Source organism: Phyllostomus hastatus, unplaced genomic scaffold (assembly GCF_019186645.2).
Source record: "Phyllostomus hastatus isolate PE091 unplaced genomic scaffold, TTU_PhHast_1.1 phas_contig_62, whole genome shotgun sequence".
In the NCBI taxonomy this organism is placed as follows: domain Eukaryota; kingdom Metazoa; phylum Chordata; class Mammalia; order Chiroptera; family Phyllostomidae; genus Phyllostomus; species Phyllostomus hastatus.
The window spans coordinates 19,029,208-19,046,247 of NW_025333921.1; the positions used below are offsets into that span (position 1 = coordinate 19,029,208).

General features: G+C 55.3%; 2 protein-coding genes across 6 annotated transcripts; one reads left to right on the forward strand and one right to left on the reverse strand.

Moving 5' to 3' along the window:
- Nucleotides 1-410: 410 nt before the first annotated feature.
- Nucleotides 411-4,774, forward strand: CPLX3 (complexin 3). Its single transcript, XM_045848624.1, has 3 exons — nucleotides 411-657; nucleotides 1,782-1,869; nucleotides 3,561-4,774. The coding sequence occupies exons 1-3, from the start codon at nucleotides 494-496 to the stop codon at nucleotides 3,780-3,782; spliced, it is 474 nt and encodes a 157-aa protein (XP_045704580.1). The 5' UTR covers nucleotides 411-493; the 3' UTR covers nucleotides 3,783-4,774.
- A 5,329-nt stretch (nucleotides 4,775-10,103) lies between these two features.
- Nucleotides 10,104-16,870, reverse strand: ULK3 (unc-51 like kinase 3). 5 transcript variants are annotated; one of them, XM_045848615.1, is made up of 16 exons: nucleotides 16,675-16,870; nucleotides 15,942-16,082; nucleotides 15,737-15,857; nucleotides 15,138-15,242; nucleotides 14,258-14,401; nucleotides 13,973-14,055; nucleotides 13,406-13,561; nucleotides 13,122-13,227; nucleotides 12,888-12,928; nucleotides 12,569-12,671; nucleotides 12,367-12,431; nucleotides 12,206-12,284; nucleotides 12,094-12,134; nucleotides 11,672-11,719; nucleotides 11,366-11,432; nucleotides 10,104-11,245 (listed from the first exon to the last, which is right to left on the reverse strand). In XM_045848615.1, the coding sequence occupies exons 1-16, from the start codon at nucleotides 16,774-16,776 to the stop codon at nucleotides 11,229-11,231; spliced, it is 1,419 nt and encodes a 472-aa protein (XP_045704571.1). In that variant the 5' UTR covers nucleotides 16,777-16,870; the 3' UTR covers nucleotides 10,104-11,228. The 5 variants fall into 5 exon arrangements, with proteins under 5 accessions (XP_045704571.1, XP_045704573.1, XP_045704570.1 ...); XM_045848617.1 differs by having other exon boundaries at nucleotides 13,406-13,471; nucleotides 15,942-16,112; XM_045848614.1 differs by having other exon boundaries at nucleotides 15,942-16,112.
- Nucleotides 16,871-17,040: the final 170 nt, after the last annotated feature.

Here is a 17,040-nt window from a genome sequence, read left to right on the forward strand (position 1 = left end):
TTTGAGGCAACCCACGGGGCCAAATTGGCTTTCCCCATTCTCTGACCTCCCTCCCTTTCCCGGTGTGAAGCTCTTCAAGCAGCTGCTGGGCAGCAGGTTGGGAAGAAAGATGGGGGATGGCCCAGGGCTGGATTTTTGCCCCTCACCGCTACTCTCTGGGCAGAGTAGGGAGCAGGGTTCCTGGGACACAAATCAGCACACCCCGTTCCCTTACAAACCATCCCACCTCCCAAGCCCCTAATCCGTGGTCTGCGGTCCAGGACAGGGTTTGGCGGGGGGAGGAGGCACGTGGGAGAGGCGGGAGAACCGCGGCACGTGGTCCAGCCTCCTCATCCCCGTGCACTCCCCCTGCCCTGTGCGGAGGGGTTTGCGAGATGGGGGCGGGGCCTGGGGTGGAGAGCAGGCGGCAGGCAGTGGCGGGAGCTGTCCGCGAGCCCTAGTTCTGAAGTGGGAGAGGAGGTGCCCGGCGCCCGGTTCCGGGGCAGCGAAGACGATGGCGTTCATGGTGAAGACCATAGTGGGAGGCCAGCTGAAGGACCTCACCGGGAGCCTAGGGGGCGGCGAAGACAAAGGGGACGGGGACAAGTCAGCAGCCCAAGCGCAGGGCATGAGCCGAGAGGAGTATGAGGAGTATCAGAAGCAACTTGTGGAAGAGAAGTGAGTGGGACCCTTTTCCGGCTCCAGTGGCCCTCTCCCCCGCTCCACCCCTAAGCCGCCGGGCCCACCTCTAGGCAGCCTAAGACCCCAAGCTCTGCCCCCCTCTACTTTTCTAGACTGGTAAGAGGCTGGGATGTGCACTTCTAGGCTGCGCTCCCCAGCCACAACATTTCAAACCCAGGACGCCACCCCAGCTTCACATTCGGCCTAAGGAAGTGGGGGCAGGGGCAGAAGGGGCCTGGGACCCGCTGGGGGCACGTGCATTTCTGCAGAAACAAGTAATCCTTTAATCCGATCTGGTCCCCACATCTGTGTCTTCCAAATGGAGCTCCTCTGAGCTTGAGGCTCTCAGAGAAGCGGTGCAGCTGAGGGGGGCCCAGAGTCAGGGAAACAGATTCTGAGATGGGGGCATTCAGAGATATTGAGACCACTTGCATGCGGACAATGCTGGGGCAAAGAGACACCTGGAGTGGAGTTAGGGGCTGGACTCCAGAGCTCCTTGGGTCAGATCCTGGCTTTGCTTCTTTTTAGCTGGGTGATTTTAGGCAAGTTACTTAACCTTTCTATGCCTTGGTTTCCTCTTCTGTAAAATGGGGGTGGTAATTATAAGACATGGCTTATATATTTATGAGGATTAAATTACTTAATGCAAGTAAACTGCTTAGCACAGCACCTGGCACATTGTAAATCATTAAATGTTAGCTATAATTATTTCACTTAATCTTTATAACATTTTTATGAGTTGCAAAATATTATCTTCATTCTACAAAAGAGGGAAGTAAGTGACTTACCCAAAGACATACCAAAGGTAGTAATGCAGCCATACGTGAACCCAAGTCTGTTTCAAATGCTGTACCCCCACTGCAAACAACCTGTCTGGGGAGAGAAAGACAGACTGAGTTTGAGGCAGAGAGGGCCCTGTGCTCTGCAGTCTGGCAGACTGACCCTCTCTCGGCATAGCTCAGCCCAGAGGCAGATGTGGGGACTAGAAAGGGCGCTGTGATCGGGGGACAGAATGCAAAGACCAGCAACATCTGCTAGGTCCCAGCACCTTCCTGACACACAGGACCACAGGTGCCCATCCCCTTAGTGCTGGCAATGACTCCACCCCGGTGCCCCCGTAGGATGGAGCGGGACGCACAGTTCATGCAGAGGAAGGCAGAGCGGGCCACGCTGCGGAGCCACTTTCGAGACAAATACCAACTGCCCAAGGTAAGCTCAGGAGCCAGGGCTGCAAGGTATATCTGGCCCCTGAACCTCAGGCCCGGACTCCTTTGTCCCACTCTGAGTCGTAACTCTCAGCTCCTAAGACTGATAGAGGGCTTGGTTAGACTGTTCTTTCACTCATTCACAGTTAACTGGAGCTCACCTAGGATTTGGGCTTGGTGAGGAGGGTAGCCCAGTCCCTAAAACTGATAAGTTTGTGTTTCTGGAGCCACTCTAGTCCCCTTCTGTTCTCCAACCCATACTCTCCCAATATGAGTGAGGCCCAGGCAGATGAAGGGTTGGAAGGCAACAAATTTTTCCATGGGAGTGAGGGCTCTTGAGGCTTCTGAACACTCGGGGAGGGCAGGGCGGGCAGAAGAAGGCAGCACTCTCTGCGTGCCAGACACTTGACCTGCCTTACCTACCTAACCCCTCAGTAATTCTGCCAGGTAGCTGTCACCCACATCTACAAGTAAGGAAACTGAGACTCATATAGATTGATGGACTTGGCTAAGATCATGAAGCCACTGAGTGATGGAGCTTAAGCTTGTGAATGCTGAGCCTGCTCCAAGACCCCTGGCTGCTTTCCAAGGCATGGGTCTGTCAGCAGAGAGCAAAGTAACTCCTTGGTTGGCCAGGCAGCCAGAAGGATGTTTTCCCTAGGCACTGCAGCACCGGATGTGCTGTAAGTGTTCAATTCCTGTTGCCTAAGAAGAGAGCTGGGGCACAAGCCACGGTCAGTGCCCCGAATTATAATAGACCCTGAACAGGAACAGAAATACAGTGCTATATAGTATGCCGACCTTGATCTTCCACTTGAATTGGAAGACCAGATATGTAAATATCATAACCACTCATCCAGCAAATATTTTCTGAGGCCTTGGCTGCCTCTGAGTCCCCACAGGACACAAGTCTTTTGGAAGTCTCTCCAAGGGAGAACAGGTCCAGGAAACCTGCCTTTCTGGGAGGTAACTGAGTTAAACATAGCTAGGGATGGAGTCATTCCTCAAATGTTTGTGTTAAGCATATAAGAGCTACAACTGCTGCTATCAGGGAACTCTGAGTCCAGCAGAAGAAGCTTCCTTCTTCTGTGATTCCTGGCTGTAATTGAGCAGGACATAAAGTGGCCCTCAAGGGATAGGGAAGTGTGACAACAAGCAGTAGGCACCTTGCAAAGAGATCACAAATGTTGGTATCAGTGACACAGGTTTACATCTAGCTCTCCCACTCCAAATTGGACAACCATAAGAAAGTTACTTATTTAAATTGTCTGAGCCTCAATTTCCTTATTTGTAAAATGGAAAAAAGCAATAATTGTGAGAATTAAGGGCACTCAGCTCAATGACAGCCATGTAATAGGTGTTTGATGAATGGTACCCATCACTATTACTGGTAATGTCCTCAGTGTAGTTAATAATAGTCAACATATGACTGACTATAACAGTTTGACTCCTAGGTGTTTCCATTTTGCCCTTAACTCACTCTGTTAATATCTTAACTTCAGTATTTCAGAGTGAAGTAAGGTGGCATAAAAGTCTGAATGCGTCAAAAGCTTGATCCTGAGGTGTGTGGGTGAGCTCACAGGAGCATGGTCTTAGCATGTAGGACCCTGGAACCCAGTCCAGGCCTCCTCCCTAGCCCCTTGGCTTGGGTCCCCATATGCCCCCCACCGCAGTCCAACTCTCCCTTCTCTTCAGAACGAGACAGATGAGAGCCAGATCCAGATGGCAGGTGGAGACATGGAGTTGCCCCGGGACCTGGCCAAGATGATTGAGGAGGACACAGAGGAGGAAGAGAGGGCCTCAGTCTTCGGGCAGCTGGCCAGCCTTCCTGGCTTAGACCTTGGCTCCCTCAAGAACAAGGCCCAGGCCACACTGGGGGACCTCAAGCAGTCAGCTGAGAAGTGCCACATCATGTGATTACTTCCCCTGGGGGTGCTTACAGGTGTGCCCAGAGGGCTGGGGCCACATGTGCTTGAAAAGCATGTCTCAACTTCCGTGGACCCATACTCCACCTTGGCTTTGTTTCCCCTGTACCAGTCTAGATTAGGACCCTTCTCTGACCCAGCCACCTTCTGGCTTCTCTCTCTCTCCTCTAGGAGCAAAGTCCCCATTCCTCCCCCTACCCTCTCAGGATGCAGCCTCCCTGCTCAGCCTGGGGAAGCCTCCCAAGATTGTAGGAATAGGCCGTGGACCAAAATTTCTACACATAGGTACACCCAGAGAGAGAGGCAGAGACCTTGGCACGTGCAGAGTTGTACACCACAGATGCATCCTGGCACACACAGACACACACATGGACCAGCCCCCTGGTGCCTAGCCTCTCTAGACACCAACGCTAAGATATGCTTAGAGAGGGCTTCAGGCAGGCACCCTCAGCAGACAGGAGGTCTGAGAGTGAGTCTCCATGTTTATTCTCCTTGAAAAGCACTGCTCTTTCCAGGCCTCATTTCATCATCTATAAAACGGGGATGAACTGGGTGATTTTTAAGATCTTTCCAGCTTGGTCTCCCAGGACCCTCATAGTCAACCCCACATCCCTCCTTGGGCAAGGCAGGTGCTGCCACCGTGGGCTCTGGTTCTTGGGAGCTGAGTGATGCTGTGCAAGCAACAAGTACCAAGCATGAAGCTGGCACCGAACAGTAGCTCAGGAGGCTCCAGGACTTCTCTGAGCTGAGGGCCCAGGGACTAGCCAATTTCTGTTTTGTTTCTGTAGAACTCTCTGGATTCCACAGCTGAATTTCCTCACTCAGTTCAGTGAAAAGAAAAATTCCAGCCCTGACATGTGTATCTTAGTTGGGCATCGTCCCTGCAAACCAAAAGGTCACCAGTTCGATTCCTGGAATCCAACTCAGACAGTTTGGGACATATGTCTGAGTTGCAGGCTCAGTCCCCAGTCGAGGCATGTGCAAGAGGCAACTGATTGATGTTTCTCTCCTTCCCTTCCTCCCTCCCTTCCCCCTCTAAAAGTAAATAAATAAAATCTATTTAAAAAAGTAAAAATAAAAATTCCAAATGACCTGCTTATCTTCCTACTCCTTACTGATCTGTAAAGGTCTTAGGGTTCATAGCCTCCCCAATCCTTCTTTGGAGGGGGTGTCCTCTACCTCTTCACCACAGCTTCATAAGAGCACCAGCTCCTATGTAATGTTCCAGCTCTACCCTCTGGACAAGGGTGGGGTCCCCCAGCACTAGCGGGGATCAAGCACTAAGTTTAGCCTCTGGGCTTTTAGGAGAATGTGGCATCCAGCTGGATGGGCAGGGCCTCTGGGTTGTTACCTGAGACCTCAGGAGGTGCCACAGCTCAACCCCAGCTGTGCCTGGCACCTGTGCCTCTACCCCCTCTTCACCTTGGAGACGGAAGGTGTGACAATAGAGGGCAGGGCGACTTCATTCCAGGCCTGGCACTGCTGTGTGACTTTGAACAGGTTCATGTTCCTCTCTGAGCCTGTCTCCTCTGCTGTGTAATGAAGAACCCCCCCACCATCGCCATCCAAAAATAACAATAAATGTTTCAAAGGGTGACCATTTTAAAGCACTTGGCACATGATAGGCCATGTCAATAAATGGTAACTCATTCTTTGAAAAAAACCAAAGAGCACAAATCTCATCCTGCTTAGCTGTGGGTGTCCAGGGAAACAACCAGGAGGCTCCACAAGCAGGCCACCACTGAGGCCTGAGCAGGGTGTCGACACCACCCCCGACCCCCACCCTGGCACTGGCTTGTGGAGAAGATTTACAGGAACAACCACCATCCATCGGAGGGTTTGGTTTCAAAGGCAATTTCCATTAGGCCTCCTTTGCAAAATAAGAACAAAGCACAGAAAACCTGTACAAGGGGTGATGTGGGCAGTGTCACATGGAAGAGAGAAGAAAGGATGAGGAGTTAGGAAGGTGAGGGCAGGGAAGGACGCAGGCCCAGGGTTGGGCAGTGCTGTTGCAGCTGTTGCGCTGGATCCTTCTTGAGCATCCCCTAGGCTGTCCTCTGGTTGTCACTGGACAAAACCCTTTGCTGACCTTCCTGGAGCTGGAGGAGACCTAAGTCCAGGCCCTAGGCTGTGTGTGCGGGAGGAGGGAGCATGGGCCTCCTCACAGTGTCGGCAGCAAGGCCCGCACAGCACTTCGCCTTCCAGGGGCATCCTGCCTAATGGGATCAGACAGACCACTTTACCCTCAAGGGCTCACAGGAACAAGAGTGAAAGAGGCAGGGAGGTTGGGCTGTGGGGAGACCAGGGTGAGCACTCCCTGAACCCTCACAAAACAGAATGGCGGGGGGGGCCTGAGGAGGCTCTGAGGTAGCAGGAGCCAGCTCCTGTGCTCAGCAGAAACGGGCAAGGCAGGCAGGCTAAGCGTCCCCCCCGGCTCTGCAGGCCTCGTCCTGCTTCCCCTCTTCCTGCGCCTGCTCACTGGCTTCTCTGTCAGTCTGTGCCTCTCTCATTCCCATCCCCCCACCCTCTGGCTCATGCCTGGCTCACACTCATCCTACACCCACGCCCTCAGCTGGGGGCTACCTGTCCCATCCCTAGGCCATCGGGTCCTCTCTGAGGAAGACTGCTCTCTGCACATCCCACTTCTACTCCCATTTGTTTAGAAATCACTTGCTCCATGACTAGTCCTCCCACCTGCTATTATGTGAGGGCAACAAAGAAAGCCACTTCCTGTCAGAATTTCCCTTTTCATAGTAATTAAAATCCCACTATTAAGGCCCTTAGTTCAGGGCAAGGCATTTATCTCCCCAGTCCCTCTCCCCGTCTCCCTCCTGTTCTCTTTCCCTCCTTCTTCTGTCCTCTCACTATCCTTCTCACACTTGCAGGCAGTCTGAGGGCTCGGAGATGCTGAAAGGCGATGAGACAGCCTGCCTACCACTCTTTCAGGAAGAGAGGGACAGTGAAGATGGCTGGCCTGCTGCCCCTCACCCCTACCCTTAGCCCCACAATACAGGGGGTGGGGTTCGGGGAGATTGGGTGAGCACTGGTCCCTGCTCTGCTCAGACCTCCTTCCACCCACCCAGACAGCCCAGGCCTGGTTCCCAGAGGGAGAGGGCTATGGACCTTAAGTGACTATCCTGAGACCAGTTGGTCTCCAAGGTTTGGAGCTGGGAGTCTCCCCGCTTCCCGCAGTGGCCAGCCAGTCCCTCCCCAGACACTGGAGGCTCCAGCAGGTGAGCTGAAACATCTGGGGAAATGTTTGCTGAGCTGAGCTGCTGGCAGTGCCTACTGACCCAGCTGATGCCTGAGGCTGCTTGGGGTGGGGAGCCACATGTGAGGGGACTGGAAGGGAGTCACAGAATCTGCCGCCTGGCCTCTAGCCCAGTACCCGCCAGGCAGAGCTGTTCCTAGAATCCACGTGAGGCTCTGAGACAGCAAGGAGGCAGAGCCTCACGTGGTGGGCTTGGTCAGGGGAGCAGCAACGTTGAGGCTGCCTCAGCCTTACTCAGCAGGGACTGTGCCTGCCTGCCTGAGCAGGAGTAGAAGTCTGCATGAGATCCACATGGGTCTCATGGCTTGGACATGGCTTTTGGTGTTTTGTATGTGTCTGAGGCCTGTGGCCCCTTAGTGTCTCTGTGGGATTTGAAATGGATAGGTGTGGGTGTGAGTTACTCTGGGGAAAAACAGTGACCGACGTGCCCCCTCCCTCGTGCCCCAGCCTCAGGGTTGGGCGATCTCCCTCTCAGAGGGCTGGGGTGACAGTTGTCTCCTAGACAACAGCTTTCCTAGATGACCTGCAGGAACCTTCCGAATCTTCCCAGTTAACCAAAGGGGTGGGCCGGGCACGAGGACACCTGGGCCCCACAACCTGATCCAGAGGCCCACTTGCCTGTCTCCAGGGCTGGCTCCTTGGGAGACAGAGGGTCCCAGGCCCCTTGGTGCTCCTCAGCTGGCTCAGTGCTGCTTTGGGGACTGAGCAGAGGTGGGAGAACAGGGCAGGGCGAGCCACCCTTATGCTGGGGAGGTGTCTGCCTTGCTACAGGCACTTCCAAAGTATTAAAGGTAAGAGGCAGAAACAACTCCTACCCCTAGGAAGGAAAATATTTTTTAAAAAAGCAAATTAGCTTATTTCCCACAGGACTCTGCCACTTGAAGGGAGCTCTAGAGAGAGAACCCCACTTCTTCCCCTGACCCCAGCACTCCAGCTGGGCTGCCTCTCTGCTTGGCAGGTGGCTCAAACACAGAGCCAGCTTAGAGGCCATCTAAATACTCTGCCCAGAGGGGGCCCAATCCGCCCACGCCCATGGTCCCACTTATCCAGCCCTCTGCTGGCAGGCAGCCAATGCATGCCGTAAACCATGAGGGTCTGTGGGCCCGGGGGCCCACCCCACATCCCGCCGTCCTAGTCAGTCAGGCTCTTTCCCCCCCAGTCTGCTCTACTCACCCCGACCAGCTCCGTTCATTCCCCTCCTCTTACTTACTGAGGCTTTTTGTCCAGCTCATTCCCCAAAATAATCTGAGGTATGTTTCTCTCCTACACCTGAAACATTTTATTGAATTCTTACTGTGTGCCAGGCTCTTGTACAGTTGCTCATTACACACTTACATATTTCCACAGGGCACTTCACTTTATCCTGGTTCTACTAAGAAAGAAATGGGCTAGTCCAGCAGTTTTCAACCATGAGCCATGAGAATTTTTACAACATGCAGTACCTGTTTAGTCAGGGGCACTGACCTCTCTTCCCTTAGGAGGTCCCCAACTTTTTGGCACCAGGGACTGGTTTTGTGGAAGACAATTTCTCCACAGACCAGGGGGCTGGGGAGGTGGAGGGAACAGGAGGCAGAGCTCAGGTGGTGACATGAGTGATGATCAGCGCCTGCTGTGCAGCGCCCCACCACGGACCAGTACCGGTCCACAGCCTGGGGGTTGGGGACCTGTGCCTTAGACTGTCACATAAAAAAATGACAACTAACCCTATACCCACTTGGTGTGAATGAGTCAGAGTTACCCCTTTTTTGTCAGATCAGAAAAAAAAATATATATATGATTTTATTTATTTTTAGAGAGAGGGAAAGGAAGAGGAAGAGAAACATGGACTAGAAGAGAAACATTGCCTCTCACGCTCCCCCAACCAGGAACCTGGCCTGCAACCCAGGCACATGCTCTGACTGGGAATCGAACCAGCCACATTTTGATTTTGTGGGACACCCAATCCACTGAGTCACATGTCAGGGTGGCAAAAAATATAGTTTTTGGTGTGCTACTTAAGTTTAGTAATCAATTTATGTGTGCCATGAAATGAAAAGGTTGAAAATCGCTGGGCTAGTCAATGGGTTTCTTGGCCAAAGGGCAGAGCTAGGGTATTAGCCCTGTCTCCTGCTCTCTGGACCACTGTCCACACTGTCCCCTGATGGCCAGGCCGAGAACTTCAGGGAAAATAGTTCCCTCCCTTTAGATGGCTGAAAGACCATCTTGGTGGCTGGCGTCTGATGTATCTATGAACAGCTTCCTTGGTGCTTTCCGGGCGGGGAGGGCTTCCTATCCCTTAAGTCCCCAAAGATGCTTCCAAGTGCTGTTCAGCCCAAAACCTTGGGGTGAGGGGTAAGAGACTGCTGGAAATTACCCCACCTTTAAGGGATCCTGGAGGGCCGAGTATGAACATGAGATACCCTAGAGGATGCACTCTGCCCCATTCTAGCTCCCTGCTCACTCAATGGCCCAAGGAAAGAGGGGTGGGAGGCTGGGGGTCATGTCCAGGACAAGGGAGCATGCAGGGCAGAGCACAGGTTTTACAAGACTACCCACCATGGAAGCCACCCTTCTCCAGCTGCAGAGAGGAAGGGCCTTGCCTGGCACCCAGGCCTATGCCTGTCCCTCCCCACTAGCCCTTTATTAAAGATTTTTATTTATTTATTTTTAGAGAGGGGGAAGGAGGGAAACATCAATGTGTAGTTGCCTCTTGAGCGCCCCCTACTGGGGACCTGGCCTGCAACCCAGGCATGTGCCCTAACTGGGAATTGAACCAGTGACCCTTTGGTTCACAGTCCAGTGCCCAAAGCACAGAGCCACACCAGGCAGGGCCCCTTTAGCCCTTTAGGTGGTGGGCAGGAATGGCAGCTGGTCAGCTGACTCCCTTGGGGCCTGAGGACAGGAGGCAGTTGTGCTCTCACTGCCCCCACCACCCTGTGGGCTCCCCCAGGCCCCCTCAGGTTACCCAGGTTTTCCTGGGGCCTCTATAGCACTAGCCTAGAAAAAGGGTTGCCCACCTTGACCTGCTCATTCTCTTCTTCCAGGACAAGAAGAGAATCACAATTTCAGAAAATAATTTAATAGAGAAACAATGAATGACACTCTTCACACTTCTCTGGCAGGGAAGAGAGACAACTTCTGCCCCAAGGAGGCACTGAAGGGTGCAAGGGTTAGAAATCACCAACAGCCTTTCAGATTTTAAACACAAAACCAGTAGCCCTAGGTGTATACTCTCCTCCAGATGAAAGTTCCTGTCCTCCCAAAGGCCCAGGTGGGGGCTAAGGAGCTATTAGCAACACCACTGGAGAGATGGGGAGACCCAGACCAAGAAACGGGAAGGTGTGTGCCCAGGGCACATGCTGTGGTAGCAGCCATGTCAGACCTGGAAGGTCTCCTGGCCTAGTGGGTCCCCCAAATCCAAGGGGCCAGGCAGCCCCATTCCTCCTGCTCCCAGGCCAGTACCAGCTCTGTGGAAAGCAGGGGCTCCCCAAAAAGGGATGGAGGTGGGAGGGATGAGGATGAAGGAACCCTCCCCTGATACTCCCTGGGCCAGAACAGGAACAAGGTATGAATTTCTCCAATTCGCCCCACCTACAGTGTATTATTTTCATGGCTTGAAGGATTAATTTAAAATACCAAGAGGGTGGGCAGGAATCGGCTTCCAAGAAGACTGGTGAGTTCTGTGGGGCTGAGTGCAGACCGAGGGGTAGGTGGTCCCTGAGGGGTCTTAGAGCATCCTGGTCCAGTGCAAGGATAGAGGTGAGTTGAAATAAGGGCTCCCAGGAATGACAGGGGTGGCACAGAATACAGCTGCCCCCTGCCCTCTTCTCAGAGCAAAAACGGAACCTTGATGCCACAAACTGACAGGCTCAGTGTCCAGGAGCCACCAGTTAACCAGAGTCACATGAGACACTCTTATCCCGGAGGCCTGCTCCTGCACCCCCCTCCCGCCCGGGGCCAGGCCCGACACTGCCAGCACATACACGGGCTGGGCTGTCAGAGTCTTTGTGGGGTAGAATATCTTGAGGGGTGCTGGGGACCCTGGAATGCGGTGGTTGCAGTGAGCTGCCCATTCAAGAAGGGTGCTTCGCCAGGGTGCGCAGGCCACAGAATTCTGGGCGTCAGTCTGCGTGAGTGTGTCCCCCCAACTTCAGGTGGCCTGTGGTCTATCCAGTCATTCTTTTGGGGTCACTGCAGGGTGCAAGCTGTGGAGGGGTAAGGAGGAGGGTCAGTGTTAGGTTTCTGGCAAAGGAGGCAGAATCCCAGGCTGCCCTCAGCCCTCACCCCTCCTCGGGCAGAGGGGGAAACCCCAGGGCAGAACTCACAGCTGCGAACAGATTCCGAGAGCCCTTCCTTGTCCAGGGTCTCAGCTTCCCAGCGAGACTCCCTCATCTATGGAACATAAAGGTAGCACAAGGGCTGAGACACAACCAGAGGCCGGCACAGGAGGAGCCGCATCAATAGCCTCTGAACAACTGGGAGTGAAAGACAAAGAAAGTGATGGAGATGCCTTCAGACAGAGACCCAGGAAAGGAGACACAGACTGGTGGGCTGGTGAGGGAGCAGGGGACAGACAGCCACAAGCAGAACCCACATAGCCTCGCCCCAGTGGGAGCCCCCCATGTGCCCACCTTGACCTGTTCCTTCAGGTATTCAGCTCGAGCCATGAGATTCTGAACCTGCCAAGAGTGCGGGGGAAGAGCCTTCCTTCAGAGTGAGGCAGATCCTCCTCGCTCCTGCTGCTCTCCAAAAGCCTCTGTGCATCAGAACAACTGTCCTCCGAGTCCTTTACCTGCTCCCTCTTCCAGAAAGCCTGCCTGACTGAAGCAGCCCAGCCAACTTTCTGTTGCTGGGTTCCAGATCCCGCCTGTCCCACTGCCTGATCTGAGCCCCCGATCCCCTATGGAGCGCATGGGGCCACCAACTTCTGCGATCTGATTCCCAGACTTGAAACACCCTGAGGGAACCCAGCAGGTCCTCCCTGATGGAAGGAGGGTCAAAAGAGAAGATGAAGTCCCCCAACTCTCCCAACCCTCCCAACCCTAGTGGGCACCTCAGTATGAAGCAGCTCCCGCCTCCGGCCTGGGGGCTCCCCTGCAAAGAGAGGAAGGGTGCGTGGTACGGCAAGTCAGCAGGGCTCAGGGAGTGTCGTCACGGAGCCTTACCTGCCAGCAGCAGCAGCAGCTCCCCCAGGCTGTGCTGGTACAGGTCCAGGGCGTCCTGCTCCCCACCACCTTCTTCCTCCTGCAGCCACATCCCAGGTCATTTAGGGTCATGAACCAAATTCCTCCCTGCCCCACCTGGACTCCTCCCATTGGGTACAAACCTTGGCCATGGCAGCTGAAGCCACTTCCAGGGCAGCAAGGAGGCGTGGCCTGTCCCGGGCCATCTCTGGGATGAGGGACAAAGGCTCAGGGTGAAGGAAGCAGCCTGTTGTTTGTCTCAGGGAGTCGACCCCCAACCTTTCTCCCTCTCAGGCTGGAGGGAAGTTGCTGGGGACCAGGTGGTCAGGCAGGAGCCGGGCTCACCTCTGAGCAGGTCTCGGGCGGAGGCCCCCTGCCTCAGCAGGGCCCGATTGGAAGAGGACACGATGGCCTTGAGCTCCTCAGCCCTGGACACGTACTGCTGCACCTGCAGGAGCACAGCACGAGGGGCTGCCCACCCCGCCTCCCTCAGTAGCGCCTAACTCCCAGCTCTCCCTCTGGATCCTCAGTGACTATCCCAAGCTGTAACGTCAGGGGCTGTCTTGACCCCTTCCCGGGACAGGAGATTCCAGTTCTAAGAGAGCCAGTCCCCAGTGGCCCCTGATCCCCTCACCCATTTCCTCCAGGAGACTCAGTCACCCACCTTTGCCTTAATTGCATCCTTCCGCTGGGCATCCACTTCGTCTGCAAACAGTGGTGGTGTATATGAGGACCTTGCACCACACCAAACCCTCTAGAATCCCCCAAAACTCTAAGTTCCAGATTTACCCTCTGCCTTGTCTCCCATAACATTCTGGATAGGAGTTGCTTCTGGAGCCCCTCCACAGCAGCTACGGCTGACCCACCCCTGCTGCACCCGGGGGCTCCAGGCACTCACAGTGCAGGGCGGGCACAAAGAAGTCCAGAGCTTTGCAGTAGAGAGACAAGGCAGCTGTGGCGTCCCCCTCCTGATCCTTCTTCACAGCCTGCACCACCAGGGAGGTCTGGGAGGCATGCAGATCAGGAGTCACGCCCACCCTCTGCTCACCATGAAGTGAGAAGAGCAGGTTCCCTGAGCCCTCCCTCTGCCCCCTGCGGGGCAAGACACCTGTTTACCACCAAAAGGGTAGATGAGAGCCCCAACCTGCCCTCGCCCCAGCCCACCCCTGGAGGCCTGCTCACTGCTCGTGCCAGGCTCTCCCCACTGGGCATGTGCTCCAGGTCCACCCAGGGGTGGGCAAAGAAGTCCTGGAAGGAGATGCGACGGCCAGGGTCCCGCTCCAGGAGCCGCTGCAGCAGGTCCCGGCAGTCTCGGGAGAGAGGGGGCCGAAGCGGGAGCTGAGGGGGGCGGCGGGGGACAGGTCAGAGCCTCCCCCATCCTGTCCTGGTATGTCCCAGAGCTACATGTTTGACAGGTGGAGAATCTGAGAGCTAGGAGGGGCGAGTCTGGGGGATGGAGGCAGTGGAGAGCCAAGCCTCCTGCCCAGGTTCCTGCCCACGCCCTCCTGGAACCCTGAGCTGTTGGAGAGCCTCCCTGGCGTACGCTCTTGGGAAGATGGGAGCTCTGTCTACACAACAGTCTGTGGGCTAATCTGGGTCCCAAGAACCAGATGGAGCTATAAGCATGCCCAGCACCACAAAGGAGACTAGAGCAGACACCCAAGTCTATACAGGGGCAGTGAAGTATTCAACCTGAGGACTCTGACTCCCTCTGCCCCCAATGGGTTGCTGAGGCCCTGCGGGACCCACCTCGATAACCCGGTTACTCCGGATCTTCTCTTCCAGCTCCGTGAATGACCTGGAGGCAAAGGGAGGCTGCCCGAAGAGGGCTTCTGTGGAAGGAGGCAGAGGACAGGCTGGGAGGGAACAGGGTCCATCCTGGTCTGGCCCACTCCTGGAAGGGCCTGACACCCCTCAGAACAGGAGACCCAGGCCATTAGAGTCAGCCTTCCATTAAAGCCCTTCAGGAGTGGACAGAGGGGGCTTGTCTGAGGACACACAGTGCAGGCCAGGAGCAGGAGACAGAGCTCTTACCGTACAGGATGACCCCCACGGACCAGAGGTCCACACGGGCATCATACTGCCGCTGACACACCATCTCGGGGGCCATGTAGAGAGGGGAGCCACGGAGCACATGCTTCTCATCCCATGGGGACATGTGCTGTGCGAAGCCGAAGTCTGCAGGCAAGAGGCCAGGCAGCAGGGCTCAAGTTCCAGCTGCCTCTGCTCTTGGCCTTTGCAGCCTCACCCTGAGCTCCAGCACAGGACTCCTCTCCACCTTTCAGACTCAATCCTACTTCCTAGCCTTTGCTCATCATTAATCTCCAATACCCTCCTACATCTTCCTGTGGGGGCATAAATCCTACCCATTCTAACATGGCCCCCTCAGGCACCTTTCTCCAGGAAGCCCACACTCTCACAGCAGCTCTAAGGATAATGACCCATGAGGTGCTGGAGCCCTCTCCCGCACTGTCCCACCAAGCTCAGATTATAGCTCACTCTCTGGACTCCAGTCTCAAGTCAGTTCTTCTCCAAATCCTATTGGGGACCACAACCACCCCTCCCCCTCCTCACACCCTCCAACACCACCATAGGCTATGCCCCAATCCTGATGACACACCAAGTTCTGATCCTGGTCACACGCTGAGTCTTGACCCTGATTCCAACCATACACTGCTGGAGTCCAGTGTGGGTAGCCCAAAAAAGGTCCTACCTTTTGGTGATGGGGCCTGTCTCTGGATCTCCAGCCTCTCGCTGTTTGAACTCTACAGAGGGTTCCATGAGAACCAGCATTGTTGCGTGCACACCCACCCTTCAAACCTTGAAGCTCCATTCAGTTCTAAGGACCCAGATCCACCCAGAGATTGTTGTGCAAGCCCAGGCCCACATTTCCCCTGCTGTTCCAGACTCACACCTGCCAGCTTAAGGTGGGGCTTCTCCAAGGAGCTCAGCAGAATGTTCTGTGGCTTGAGATCCAGGTGAGATATGTTCTGTTCATGCAGAAAATGCAGGGCACTAGCTAGGGAGCAGGACACACGCAGAGAAACAGGTCAGAAGAGCCCTTGCCTCCCCTGGCTAACATATGCTCCCTTAAGCCTGCATGACCTCAGTTCTGGCCTGGTTGGTCTACTGAATGCTTTACATAGAAGTACCAGGTTCCAACCACTTCTAAGAACCCCCGACTCCCACCCCTTTCCTCCCTTGGGCCCCTTCACAAGTCTCCACTCCCTCTAGAAGCCTCCTTGGATACCCCAGCCCCTTAGGATCTTTTGTGCTTTCTCTTGGCAAAGCACTTGGGCACGACCCATTGGGCCCTGGACTTCTCTCAGATCAGGGCTTCTGCCTCTGTCTCTCTCATAACACCCTTAAGCCAGGGATTGGCACATGGCAAGGATGGGGGCCTATAAATCCAAGCTGGGAAAGGGGCACCTGCCAAGAGTGCGGGGGCTCTGAGTCTGGGTAAGGGTGTGGTGGGAAAACAGACCATTGGAACTCTGGGTCAGAGGATTTTACCCAACTGCTGCATGAAGACACGAGCCACCTTCTCAGGCAGAATTCGGCGGGTATGGATGAAGCGAGACAGGTCACCCCCTGCACAGAACTCCATGATGAGGTAGATGTTGTCACTGTCCCACTGTGGTTAGAGGCAGAGAGGCAGCTTGAAGAGAGTGTCTCTTCTCCAGCCTCGTTTGGGGGTGGCCCCACCACAGGCCTGCACCTGGAAGTCTTTCAGCTGCACGATGTGGGGGTGTCGGATACCCTTGAGGATCTCAATTTCTGTTAGGAGGTTTTCCACGGATGCCTTGTTTAGACTCTTCTTGGCCACGCACTTTATGGCCACCACTTCTCGAGTGTCCTTCTGCCAGGGCAGGAGATTTGAGGGCTCTGCCTTGAGGGAGCCAGGGCCCATGGCTGGACAGAAAGGCTCTGGTTCCCTCTGCCCTTCTCTCCTTCCCTGGGCCTACCCACTCACACCAACATCCAGGCTTCCCAGCTTCCCATTCTCCGCCAATGAGGTCCCCTGATTCTGTAATCCTGGCCTCTTCACCCAGCCTGGTGTTCTCCAACCTTCTGTTCCATAAACCCTATAAGCCTTTCCAGAGTGCCCTAAGTAAGGCATGCCATTCAGTGTTCTAGAAGTGCCCACTGTTTCCTAAGTGGGTCCAGCCTCCCAATACCCTGTCCAAGACTTCTCCCGGCCCACCAGGTATCCTCCCGGTTTTGAGCCCATTCTTCTGCCACTGACACAAGGCTCCACCCAGGTCTCCACAGGCATCTCCGAAGGTCAGATTGGGACGTGGCAGGCGCGGGCACCTAACCGGTCTCATGCAGTCTCCAACCTCCCCTAGTTTCCCGGCTTGGCACCCACCTGGGGCGCACAGGGTCTGGCGGGCAAGGGGACAGGCCCTCAAAGTTCTCGTGCCCCGATTCCGGCCCCGCCCCGCACCCACCTTGGCGTAGGCCTTGTACACCGTGGCGTACGTGCCACTGCCCAGGCGCTCGGTGAGAATGAAGCCGTCCAACCGTGGAGGGGCCCAGCCAGACCCAGCCATCCTGACCGCCCGGAGCCAACCACCAGGCGCTTCCTGCTTTTCCACACGGGTTCCGGTTAGGAACCGAAAGGGAGCGAGCGTGCGGCGGCGACGGGGGCCCGACTCCACACTGCCCCTAGCGGGGCCCGCCAGAAGTGCAGCGCGGGGGGGCCGGTTCCCCCGCCCACGCTTCCGGCCCCCTCTGGCTCCTGAGTGCAGTCCACACCTGCTCCGCCTCCACTCCCAGGAGAAATCACATGATTTGCAAGATTCATCTGGAGATGC